The sequence below is a fragment of the Dendrobates tinctorius genome, unplaced genomic scaffold (assembly GCF_039654945.1).
Source record: "Dendrobates tinctorius isolate UK_male_01 unplaced genomic scaffold, ASM3965494v1 ptg000296l, whole genome shotgun sequence".
Lineage (NCBI taxonomy): Eukaryota > Metazoa > Chordata > Amphibia > Anura > Dendrobatidae > Dendrobates > Dendrobates tinctorius.
Genome location: NW_027361963.1, coordinates 4,101,608 through 4,114,741, shown reverse-complemented (window position 1 = coordinate 4,114,741; position 13,134 = coordinate 4,101,608). Strand labels below are relative to the sequence as shown.

At 46.1% G+C, this 13,134-nt stretch overlaps 1 protein-coding gene across 3 annotated transcripts in view; it reads right to left on the bottom strand.

The window, feature by feature from the left end:
- The window catches only part of LOC141073069 (uncharacterized), a 704,210-nt gene that overhangs the window by 670,405 nt on the left and 20,671 nt on the right, over window positions 1-13,134 (bottom strand). For 2 of the 3 annotated variants that reach the window (XM_073560396.1, XM_073560397.1), the window contains one exon: window positions 10,299-11,723. The exons of the other annotated variant lie outside the window; for it this stretch is intronic. In XM_073560396.1, the coding sequence (XP_073416497.1) occupies window positions 10,348-11,723 (1,376 nt within the window). In that variant the 3' untranslated portion in view covers window positions 10,299-10,347. Of the gene's footprint in view, window positions 1-10,298; window positions 11,724-13,134 lie in introns of those variants that run through there. 3 annotated transcript variants of the gene reach the window in all.

Below are 13,134 nucleotides of genomic sequence, written 5' to 3'. Positions count from 1 at the left end.
ATGTGAACTGGTTTGAGGAGGGACACATGGAACACGTCCGAAATGGCCAAATGTGGAGGTAGAGCCAGGCGGTAGACCACCGAGCTAAGTCGCTCGAGGACCTTGAATGGTCCAATGTATCGCGGTGCGAACTTGGGAGACTCAACCCGCAGTTTAATGTTTCGGGTGGAGAGCCATACCATGTCGCCAGGGGAGAAGCTTGGTGCGGGCCGCCGATGCGTGTCGGCGGACGCCCTCATCCTTTCTTTAGAAGCCCGGATAGCATCCTGAGTGCGATCCCAAATGTCCCGGGCCTCCACTGCCCAGTCTGCCACCCTGGAGTCGGTGGAGGACACTGGCATCGGGACAGGGACAAGTGGATGTTGGCCATAGTTTAGGAGAAAGGGTGTCTGACCAGTGGAATCAGCCACTGCATTGTTTAGGGCAAATTCTGCCCAAGGTAGCAAGGATGCCCAGTCATCCTGCCTGGCAGAGACAAAAAGTCGTAAATAGGTGACCAAGGTCTGATTGGCTCTCTCGACCAAGCCATTCGTCTCGGGATGGTAAGCGGAGGATAGATTTAGCTCGATGCTGAGTAAACTGCAGAGCTCCCTCCAAAACCGAGACGCAAACTGGGGACCACAGTCACTCACGATTTTGTCCGGCATGCCATGTAGACGGAATACGTGTTTAATGAACAAGGTGGCCAGACCTCGAGCGGAAGGCAGGCGTGCGAGTGGCACCAGATGCACCATTTTGGAAAAATGGTCGGTGACCACCCAGATGACCGTACTGCCACCAGACTTGGGCAGGCCAACTATGAAGTCCATGCCAACCATCTCCCAAGGTCTATCCGCCACTGGCAGGGGAAACAACAGCCCCGCCGGCCTCTGTCTAGAGGGTCTGTTCCGAGCACACGAAACACATGCCTGCACGTACTCCTTGACATCTCGAGCCATATGTGGCCACCAATATGACCTTGCCAGGAGTTCGGCGGTCCGTTTTTTACCAAAATGGCCACCCACTCTGGAGGCATGTGCACAGGCGAGGACCTCCGGCCGTAGCTGAGGAGGCACCAAGGTCTTGCCCGGTGGTACCGACTCGAGCGCAACTGGAGCCACGGTCGTAAAACTCTCCGGCGGGAGAATTAACCGAGGCTCAGCTTCTCCTTCCTCCGCTGAGACCACTGAACGTGAGAGAGCATCCGCACGGACGTTCTTCTCTCCAGAGAGGTAGTGGAGGGTGAAGCGGAATCGTGAGAAGAGCGACCACCTGGCCTGACGGGAATTCAGGCGTTGGGCCGTCTGTAGATAGACCAGGTTTTTATGGTCCGTATATACCAGAAAGGGAAACCGGGCTCCCTCCAGGAGATGTCTCCATTCAGAAAAAGCCAACTTCATGGCTAGTAGCTCCCTGTCGCCGATGGAGTAATTTTTCTCCGCCGGTGAGAAGGTCTTGGAATAGAAGAAGCAGGGGTGCTTCCGACCTTGAGCATCCTTTTGATAAAGGACTGCTCCTGCACCGACGGAAGAAGCGTCTACCTCAAGGATAAACGGCTTATCCACATCGGGACGATGTAATATGGGAGCGCCAGCAAAATATGATTTTATAGCCGAGAAGGCCTTGGAGACATGTTCTGACCAAGCAATGGGGTTAGCTCCTTTCTTGGTGAGAGCAACCAAAGGAGCCACCAGTGTGGAAAAGTGTGGTATGAACTGGCGGTAGTAATTCACGAACCTCAAAAAGCGCTGCACCGCTTTAAGGGAATGGGGTTCCTGCCAGTCCATTACCGCTTGTAGTTTGGCCGGATCCATGGCCAGCCCCTGGGCCGAGATGATATAGCCCAGGAACGGCAAGGACTCCTGCTCAAACTGGCACTTCTCCAGCTTGGCAAATAACGAGTTCGCCCGCAGACGGTCGAAGACCCTGCAGACGTCTCTCCGGTGGGTGGTCAAATCTGGCGAAAAGATGAGTATGTCATCCAGATAGACCACCACCGAGGTAGAGAGCATGTCGCGGAAGACGTCGTTGACAAAATCTTGGAAGACAGCTGGGGCATTACAAAGGCCAAAGGGCATAACCAGGTATTCGTAATGGCCATCCCTGGTATTAAAAGCTGTCTTCCATTCGTCTCCTTCGCGAATGCGGATCAGGTTGTATGCACCCCGCAGATCTAGTTTAGTAAAGATCCGGGCCCCCCGCAACCTGTCAAATAACTCCGAGATCAACGGTAGGGGGTATTTGTTTTTAACCGTGATAGCATTGAGACCTCGGTAGTCGATGCAGGGGCGTAGCTCTCCGTTCTTCTTCTGTACGAAAAAGAACCCGGCACCAGCCGGTGACACCGATTTTCTGATGAAACCCCTAGCCAGGTTCTCCCGGATATACTGGGACATAGCCTCCGTCTCAGGAAGTGATAAAGGGTAAACACAGCCTCGGGGAGGCTCTGTGCCTGGCAGGAGATCAATCGGGCAATCATAGGAACGGTGCGGTGGGAGCGTCTCCGCAGACTTCTTAGAGAAGACGTCCGCGTAATGGTGGTAGGATTTGGGGAGCGCGGAGAGATCCGCAGGCACTTCTGTGGAAGCCACCTGAACGCTGCCCCTCAGGCACATTCCCTCACAGTCCTTGCCCCAGCCCAGTATCCTCCCTGAAGCCCAGTCAATATGCGGGGAGTGGCAACGAAGCCAGGGAACTCCGAGGAGCACCTGATCGATGCCATTGGGCATAATTAGCAGGGACAGAGTCTCCCGATGTGAGGGTGAAATAGAGAGCCCGAGTGGGGCTGTCTGATGGGTCACCTGAGACGGTAACGGTGCCCCATTTACCACCCTGATGGTCAGAGGTTGGGGGAGTATCACCAGAGGGATAGCGTGTCTCTGGGCAAAAGTCGAGGACATAAAGTTCCCCTCGGCCCCGGAATCCAGGGTGACCTCTGCCTCCCAGGAGGAGGACCCACTATCTAATGTACCCCGGAACACCGGTTTGGGTGAAAAGGGTCCCACCTTGGACTGACCACCTACGGCCACTGAACGTGGTCGTCTTTTCGGCCGCTGAGGGCATGTGCCAGCCGAGTGGCCCAACTGTCGGCACTGATAACAGCGCACAGAGGTTCGCATCGGACGCGACTTAGTGCCGGTGCGAGACACCTCCATAGGCTCAGAGGAGGGGTGCTCCTGTGCAGGAAATTTCAGCGGCTCAGTAAAGGTGGGAGCCAAATTAACCCTACGTTTGGATTGCGCTCGTTCCAACCCGCGCTCCGTGTAGCGGAGATCAATGCGGGTGGAAACGGCGATCAACTCCTCCAGACTGGTGGGAATCTCCCTAGTAGCTAGAGCATCTTTTACGTGCTCAGCCAGGCCTCTCCAAAACACCGGGACCAACACTTTGTCCGGCCACTCTAACTCGGAAGCCAGTGTCCGAAACTGGACAGCATGATGGCTAACCGAAAGTGACCCTTGTGTTAAAGATAACAGTTGGAGAGCCGTATCGTGGGTGACCCGTGGTCCCAAGAAGACTTGCTTCAGAGCCGCGAGGAACTGAGCAGCCCCCTGTACCACGGGATCACCACGTTCCCACAATGGCGTGGCCCACTGTAATGCCCGGCCAGACAACAGAGAGACAATAAATCCCACCTTAGCCCGCTCCATAGGGAATCGTGCAGCCAGCAACTCCAGCTGGATGGAGCACTGACTAACGAATCCCCTACAGGAGGCACTATCACCCGAAAACTTATCGGGGAGCGGGAGGCGAGACATTGTCGGCAGGGGCAAAAGTGTGGGCGCACGTGAGACAGCCTCAGCGACTGTCTGAGCAGCAGCTAGCGCAGCATTCGCAGCTGAGTTGGTGCTCTCAATAGCCGCCAACCTGCTCTCCAGCTGCCGAATGTAGCGCTGCAGCTGCTGCACGTCTGCCATTGCCAGCCAGACCCTGGCGCTAGTGTAATGTTAGGGTCGGCGGAACGCACCAGATATAAATAATGGAAGGCGCGTTCGCCGCCCGGGGTCCACCGTGCGGTAGATGACAAGACCGCTGCTGGACAATGGCAGATACGCTAGAAGTGCGATACAGCGCTCGGGTTAACGTCACCCGAGAGCCTGAGGGCGGACTCTGTTTAGTCACAGAGACGCCAAAGTATGAACTAGACGTAAAGGCTGAACCTGTTAGCTGCACAGGTCAGCCGGCGTGTGGCGTCGCAGCCGCGAACACCAAAAGCTGCTACTACTGCAGCGCGGCCGTAACTGAAGCCGCTAAGCGACGATGCCGGAGGAGCCGGGCACCGACGGACGCTAGTGTAGGTGAGGAAGGCTCAGTGGCGTGTAGCCTGCCACAATCTGGAGCTGACTAACCCAACAAACTGTCACCATTCGTAATATCCAAGGGAAGGGGTTTCATATTAAGTCAGACACCAGTCCATGCATCCATCACCATACACACACAGCATAATATGCTACACTAGCGCATGGCCGAGCCGCCATGCAGGCTTTTTATAGCCATGCGCTTCCGGGACCTTCCAGTACTATAGGAAGGACCAATCAGATCCAATATAGGACCTTCACATGTGACCCCTGCTCTCCACTGAGAGGACAAGTTGCGGGCATGCCCAGTTGCACGGCGCGAGGACTTAGCCTCTAGAGCAGTTCCCTGCAAAGCAGGTTGCGTTATCATTGCTGCACCAGAGGTGGCAGCAACATCCAGGCTCACAGAACGAGTCTGCGGGGAATGCCTGGTTCGCCGAGATTGCTGAGCAGGAGTCCGAGCGGTCAGAGGAGAATGGGAGACCGCAGGATGTCTGGCTCTGGATTCCTGCTGTGCAGTGCCAGGAATCCGACGCCTAACAAGAACAAAGTTTATTGTATATCATAATTCCATATAATGATAGACCGAAAAGAAGATATGACAAATGATCCACAGAAAACATTTTCAACGTTTCGGCTATAACGCCTTTTTCAAGAATTTATCTGCAGAGAAACCAAACCATAAATAAAAAAAAAAATTCCTAAGAAAATGATAATATCTTTGTCAAATATAGATTATACATATAATACACTCAATATATTAGCAAATCCAATAAAGTGCAATTGATACCAACATGAATAATAATTCACATAGAGAAAAGGCTCCTCTTACAAGTCTCATGTATCCTAAGACATTATACAACGCCTGGCATACTAGGAGTTCAATACCTGTGGGAATAATGATCCATAGACATCAGAATGAGGTTCATCTTATAAACCACACAAACGTGGAATGCCTTATAAAAGAACAAATATACAAATCAAAAAGAAATATTCATGATACCTTTCAACAAAAATTACTTTTCCATAATATGCCCATGAAGGAAAAAACCTAAATGTCTCATGTCAAGACACAAAATGCACTCAATAAATGTGCCTTATCCAGGTACAAAATGCCCTCCATAATGACATAAAAATATACTCCGTGCTCACTCATAGCGCCTTATTAAAATAAGTCATGTGCTCTATAAAGGTGCTGAGTCCCGATACAAAGCGCGCAGTATCTAAATACATAACATGCAAAATGAAAACTGCGTCCAAACATGCCGCATGTACGGGTCCGTGGATCGCTCGCTGGTACACACTAGCCGCCCATGCAGAGTGCTCCGTGACTGTTCTGAAAGAAGCGGGACCTCTTATATCCGGTAGAATAAATCAATAATAGAAATATCTGACAAATAAAGAACAGTCATGAGAACCTTTTAGTTAGGGCTGATGTTGGCTCTAGTAAAAAAGAGATGGTTCAAAGAACCTTGATAACATCCTGGAGGGGTACTTTCCCTTGTTTGGGTTGTTTAAAATGTTCCAATGTAATACATTCACCCATCCTCGAACAGGACGACGTTTTCAGATCAATGGATACTTCACATGTGATTCTTCTTTTGTTATATATCTGATTAAGTGCCCATGTGGCCTCGGATATGTTGGGGAGACTACCCAACATGTCCGAGACCGCATTTCCCAACATAAAACCACCATTAGATGTGGAAGAACTTTGCTGCCTATTCCTGCTCATTTTTTGGCACATGGACATTCCGTGGCGCAGTTGAGATATCAGGTTATAGATTGGGTACCTATGGCCAGAAGAGGGGGTGATAGGGTTAAAAGATTGAAGGAGCGTGAATCCTTTTGGATCCACACCCTTCAGACCTTGGCACCATTAGGGTTAAACAGAGAGTATGAAATTGTGTGTTAATTTGGCCAATATTGAATTTTGGTCATGTCTCGTTGGTTCTCGTGACTGTTCTTTATTTGTCAGATATTTCTATTATTGATTTAGTATTTACCCTGTGATAATTTGTTCTTTACGGGACTTCACTAATGTGAGCAATGACGGCATTATACTGTTCATAAAAAAGATGTGTGTGTTTATAAACTATGGGAATAATAATAATCTTTATATAGCGGTAACATATTCCGCAGCGCTTTACAGTTTGCACACATTATCATCACTGTCCCCGATGGGGCTCACAATCTAAATTCCCTATCTTTGGAATGTGGGAGGAAACCCACGCAAAGAACATACAAACTCCTTGCAGATGTTATCCTTGGTGGGATTTGAACCCAGGACCTCAGCGCTGCAAGGCTGCAGTGCTAACCACGGAGTCACCGTGCTGCCCTATCACATATATAGTTATTCTTGTATATTTGCAAAAAATTTTATTCTAATTTTTCTCTTTTTTTCTTCTTTATATTTAGCTCCTCTCGGATAGGGCTCGAGGGAAATGATTTTCTTTTCCAAATATTATTGATGGTGGTGGTACACTTATTATCTTTTTGTCTGGGCCCGGGACCTCACTGGAAGTGAGCTTACATCATCACACGCTCACAACTGCAGTTACTTCGGCGGCACAGGCGCAGTTTCTTCTACTAGACATTGATCCTTGACCCGGAGGTGATTTCTTCTACCGGATATAAGAGGTCCCGCTTCTTTCAGAACAGTCACGGAGCACTCTGCATTGGCGGCTAGTGTGTACCAGCAAGCGATTCACGGATCCGTACATGCGGTAGGTTTGGATGCAGTTCTCGTTTTGCATGTTATGTATTTAGATACGGCACCTAAGTGGAGCGCACTCTGCATGGGCGGCTAGTGTGTACCTGCATGTGATTCACGGACCTGTACATGTGGCATGTTTGGACGCAGTTTTCATTTTGCATGTTTTGTATTTAGATACTGCGCTATTTGTATCGGGACTCAGCACCTTTATAGAGCACATTACTTATTTTAATAAGGCACTATGAGTGAGCACGGAGTATACAGTTGTGGCCAAAAGTATTGACACCCCTGCAATTCTGTCAGATAATACTCAGTTTCTTCCTGGAAATGATTGCAAACACAAATTCTTTAGTATTATTATCTTCATTTGTCTTAAATGGAAAAAACACAAAAAGAATTGTCCTAAAGCCAAATTGGATATAATTCCACACCAAACATAAAAGAGGGTGGACAAAAGTATTGGCACTGTGCGAAAAATCATGTGATGCTTCTCTAATTTGTGTAACTAACAGCACCTGTAACTTACCTGTGGCACCTAACAGGTGTTGGCAATAACTAAATCACACTTGCAGCCAGTTGACATGGATTAAAGTTGACTCAACCTCTGTCCTGTGTCCTTGTGTGTACCACACTGAGCATGGAGAAAAGAAAGAAGACCAAAGAACTGTCTGAGGACTTGAGAAACCAAATTGTGAGGAAGAATGAGCAATCTCAAGGCTACAAGTCCATCTCCAAAGACCTGAATGTTCCTGTGTCTACCGTGCGCAGTGTCATCAAGAAGTGTAAAGCCCATGGCACTGTGGCTAACCTCCCTAGATGTGGACGGAAAAGAAAAATTGACAAGAGATTTCAACGCAAGATTGTGCGGATTTTGGATAAAGAACCTCGACTAACATCCAAACAAGTTCAAGCTGCCCTGCAGTCCGAGGGTACAACAGTGTCAACCTGTACTATCCGTCGGCATCTGAATGAAAAGAGACTGTATGGTAGGAGACCCAGGAAGACCCCACTTCTTACCCCTAGACATAAAAAAGCCAGGCTGGAGTTTGCCAAATCTTACCTGAAAAAGCCTAAAACGTTTTGGAAGAATGTTCTCTGGTCAAATGAGACAAAAGTAGAGCTTTTTGGGCAAAGGCGTCAACATAGTTTACAGGAGAAAAAAAAAGGCATTCAAAGAAAAGAACACGGTCCCTACAGTCAAATATGGCGGAGGTTCCCTGATGTTTTGGGGTTGCTTTGCTGCCTCTGAAACTGGACTGCTCGACCGTGTGCATGGCATTATAAAGTCTGAAGACTACCAACAAATTTTGCAGCATAATGTAGGGCCCAGTGTGAGAAAGCTGGGTCTCCCTTAGAGGTCATGGGTCTTCCAGCAGGACAATGACCCAAAACACACTTCAAAAAGCACTAGAAAATGGTTTGAGAGAAAGCACTGGAGACTTCTAAGGTGGCCAGCAATGAGTCCAGACCTGAATCCCATAGAACACCTGTGGAGAGATCTAAAAATGGCAGTTTGGAGAAGGCACCCTTCAAATATCAGGGACCTGGAGCAGTTTGCCAAAGAAGAATGGTCTAAAATTCCAGCAGAGCATTGTAAGAAACTCATTGATGGTTACCGGAAGCGGTTGGTCGCAGTTATTTTGGCTAAAGGTTGTGCTACCAAGTATTAGGCTGAGGGTGCCAATACTTTTGTCTGGCCCATTTTTGGAGTTTTGTGTGAAATGATCAATGTTTTGCTTTTTGCTTCATTCTCTTTTGTGCTTTTTCATTTAAGACAAATTAAATGAAGATAATAATACCAAAGAATTCGTGTTTGCAATCATTTTCAGGAAGAAACTGAGTATTATCTGACAGAATTGCAGGGGTGTCAATACTTTTGGCCACAACTGCATTTTTATATCATTATGGAGGGCATTTTGTACCTGGATAAGGCACATTTATTGAGCGCATTTTGTGTCTTGACATGAGACATTTATGTATTTTTCTTCATGGGCATATTATGGAAAAGTAATTTTTTTTTAAAGGTATTATGAATATTTCTTTATGATTTGTATATTTGTTCTTTTATAATGCATTCCACGTTTGTGTGGTTTATAAGATGAACCTCATTCTGATGTCTATGGATCATGAGACTTGTAAGAGGAGCCTTTTCTCTATATGAATTATTATTCATGTTGGTATCAATTGCACTTTATTGGATTTGCTAATATATTGAGTGTATTATATGTATAATCTATATTTGACAAAGATATAATTTTCTTAGGAAATTTTTTTTTTTATTTATGGTTTGGTTTCTCTGCAGATAAATTCTTGAAAAAGGCGTTATAGCCGAAACATTGAAAATGTTTTCTGTGGATCATTTGTCATATCTTCTTCTCGGTCTATCATTATATTGGAGTATGATATACAATAAACTTTGTTCTTGGATCATTGGAATTCTCTTTTTTTGTGTGCCGAGGTTTTTTGTATTATATTCAATATTGGATTTTTACCTCTGAGCACCAGATAATAAACAGTGAGCACCCCGAGTATCTCCAATATATCACTCACCATCCTGACATTTAATAAGGGTACCAGATTTGGAGGATGGATCAAATAATGCAATTATTCTCCTCTGGAGACGGTGGATTCACGACCCACTTTTCTTCTCTGGCTGGTCTGTCGCTCCTGGCACTCGCTGCTGCGTTCACTCTAATACTAGTGCCGCTGTTGCAGCCCTCCATATCACCAGGGGAAGGAGAGCGAGGGCAAACCCACTCTATTGGTAGTCAGACCTCATTTTAAATGAGTGACCAGCCACAGAAACTCGTCCCCTCGTGCATGCCTCTTCTGGACCACCCAGATGTGCAATACAACACTTCTGTGTCAGAAGTCTCCAGCGCACCCGTAATCAAGGCGCGTCAAGCCCAGCACATGTGAGGACCCGGGACGACGCAGCATCTGGAAAATATCCAAAACATGTCAGGCGCTCGCGTCCACACAAGCCCCCACTGGACCAGCGAAGGCACTTTCAAAACCCAACACTGGCGCTACAGGCAAGGAACTGTTCTCGAAGGCAAACGGGAAAGGCCAGGGTAAGTTTCTTCCTTGACTTTCCTGATTCTTCAGCTTAAGGTTCCCTCAAAGACAGGAAACCAACTGATGATGGGGAGAGTTGTCACCCTTATATTCATCAAGTTCTCTGTCCTTTTGGGGAGGATCCCCGCATGTGGGTCTGGTCAAGGGGGAACATGAAAACTTTAGAAACTGTTCTCGTGTTGAGTGAGATATTGATTAAAATCTTACTTACCAGTGGGGTGTACACATTTATGCTGAACACAGTTTATTAAAATTTATAAAACACAGTGAACATATTTACAGATTCTTTCTTGTATGACTTATCTCATGTCTAACAAGAAATGATTTCTTTACAAAGGATTTCCCACATAGTGAACATGAATACGGCTTCTCTCCTGTGTGACTTCTCTCGTGTGTCACAAGACTTGATTTAGCGTTAAAGCATTTCTCACAGAGTGAACATGAATACGGCTTTTCTCCTGTGTGAGTTCTCTGATGTTTACGAAGTTGTGATTTCTCTGTAAAGCATTTTCCACATTGTAAACATGAAAATGGTTTCTCTCCGGTATGAATTCTCTGATGTTTAACAAGATTTGTTTTATCTCTAAAAGATTTCCCACATTCTGAACATGAATATGGCTTCTCTCCTGTGTGAATTCTCTGATGTGTAATAAGATTCCTTTTATCTGTAAAGCATTTCCCACATTCTGAACATGAATACGGCTTCTCTCCTGTGTGACTTCTCTCGTGGGTCATAAGACTTGATTTAGCTGTAAAGCATTTCTCACAGACTGAACATGAATACGGCTTTTCTCCTGTGTGAGTTCTCTGATGTATATGAAGTTTTGATTTCTCTGTAAAGCATTTTCCACATTTTAAACATGAAAACTGTTTCTCACCGGTGTGAATTCTTTGATGTGAAATAAGATTCCATTTATCTCTAAAACATTTCCCACATTCTGAACATGAATACGACTTCTCTCCTGTATGAATTCTCTGATGCCTAATAAGACTCCCTTTATCTGTGAAGCATTTTCCACATTCCGAACAAGAATATGGAGTATGTCTTGTGTGAACTCTCTGATGTTTAATAAGACTCCCTTTATCTGTGAAAGACTTCTCACACTCCAAACATGAAAATGGCTTCTCCCCTGTGTGAATTCTCTGATGTGTATCAAGATGTGATTTACATAAAAAACATTTCCCGCATTCTGAACATGAATATGGCTTCTTTCCTGTATGAATTCTGTAATGTTTTTCAAGACTCCCTTTATCTGTGAAGGACTTCCCACATTCCAAACATGAAAATGGCTTCTCTCCTGTGTGAATTCTCTCATGTATAACAAATTTTGATTTAGTTATAAAGCATTTCCCACATTCTGAACAGGAGTATGGCTTCTCTCCTTTGTGTTTTCCTTGTGTTAAAACATCTGAGCTTGTAGTATATTGCTTTTCACACTGAAATCTTGTATCCACGTTGTCACCGGGAATTGTGGTAACAATGTGAGATTGCTCAGGAGAGGGTTCCTCATGATTAGGAGGAGTATAAGAAAGTGAAGTGCTGTGAAGTCCAGGAGGTCCATGAAGGGTAATGAGGGTTTCTCCATTAGACTGCTTCCTGATATCTTCTTTTTTACAATTTAGTGATAAACCGTTATTCTCACAAGGATTTCCTATAAGGAAGAAAGATGGATGAAAAAAAATCACCTCTATTCCACAATACAAAAGGCATTTTTAAATTTATTTTATGGAGCTCACAATGCAGACCCTCGCTAGTGAAAGACCCGGTAATAAGGAAGACAACTACATGCCATAACATCAGCACAATGATGGGTAAAATGAAGAACACTTATAAACTGGTGAAAATTGGCACAAGTCAGGGGTGGCAGAGATTAGACAGCAAATAGACAGTTCTTAAATGGAACCTGTCATCAGGAATTACCCCCCTAATGTACCACCAGTGCCATTTCAACCTGTCAAGCTTCGTATCAAGCCCAGAGTGTAGAAAAAGTGTCCACACAATTAAAAATGGAGCTTTAATATTTCAGTACAGTATGCAAAAGAGACTGACTAATCACAAAAGTGGCCGTACATCCTGAAGCAGTCGAGCTCCAGCCAATGTATCATGTCCTCAGTATGCCTAAGGGCATGATCGGAAACCTTAGAAGACTGAAATACCACTCATGGCACATTAAGGGGTTAACCCCTTTCCAACATCGGGTATAATAGTACGCCGATGTCGGACTCCCTTTGATGTGGGCTCCGGCAGTGAGCCGACATCTTTGAAACAATTAATTACGTGTCGCACAAAACATGTACCGTATTTTGTGGATTATAAAAAGCACAGGATTATAAAAAGCACCCCAAACTTTGAGGCGAAATAGGAAAAAAAAAAACATTTTTTTAATAAAATGGTGCATCTTATTGCTTACCAGGGGTGGTGGCTGCGGTGAAGTGGGGTCCCAGTGTCACTGCTGAAGGAGGCAAGAGGTGTCGAGATCTCAATCTGAGCATGCGCCGTCCCCGGCGGCCATTTTCCTGGAGGCCACCGCATCGCAGTAATGGATGTGCGGGGGGCTCCGGGCTTTCACAAAATGCCGGTGGAGCTCCCCGCACCACAGAACACCGCAGACATTTTCATCCGCAGCGGTACACATTGGAACACCCCCTCATCCCAGCCTGCAGCAACACTTAACTCTTGCCTCCTCCAGCAGCGACCCTGCTCCACCGCAGCCGGTAAAGTATATCCGCATTATAAGACGCACCCCCATTTTCCCCCCAAAATTTTGAGGAAAAAGTGTGTCTTATTATCCGAAAAATACGGTAGTTTGTTATATACTGTCCCTGTCAATTCATATATATTAGAAAGACATTCAGAGTTATATATTCGCTTTAGAGAACATTTTCATTCTATTACTACCCAAAAAGGTTCCCTTAAACTAATAAAGCACATTCCCGATTGTCACGGTGTAGACCCGAAGGTTCTGCGATTTGCAGAAATAGAATATGTAACGCTCACGCCCTGACTATTTGGCGCGAGTGTGGCCCCACTGGACCACAAACCAGACTACCCTGGAGGGGTGT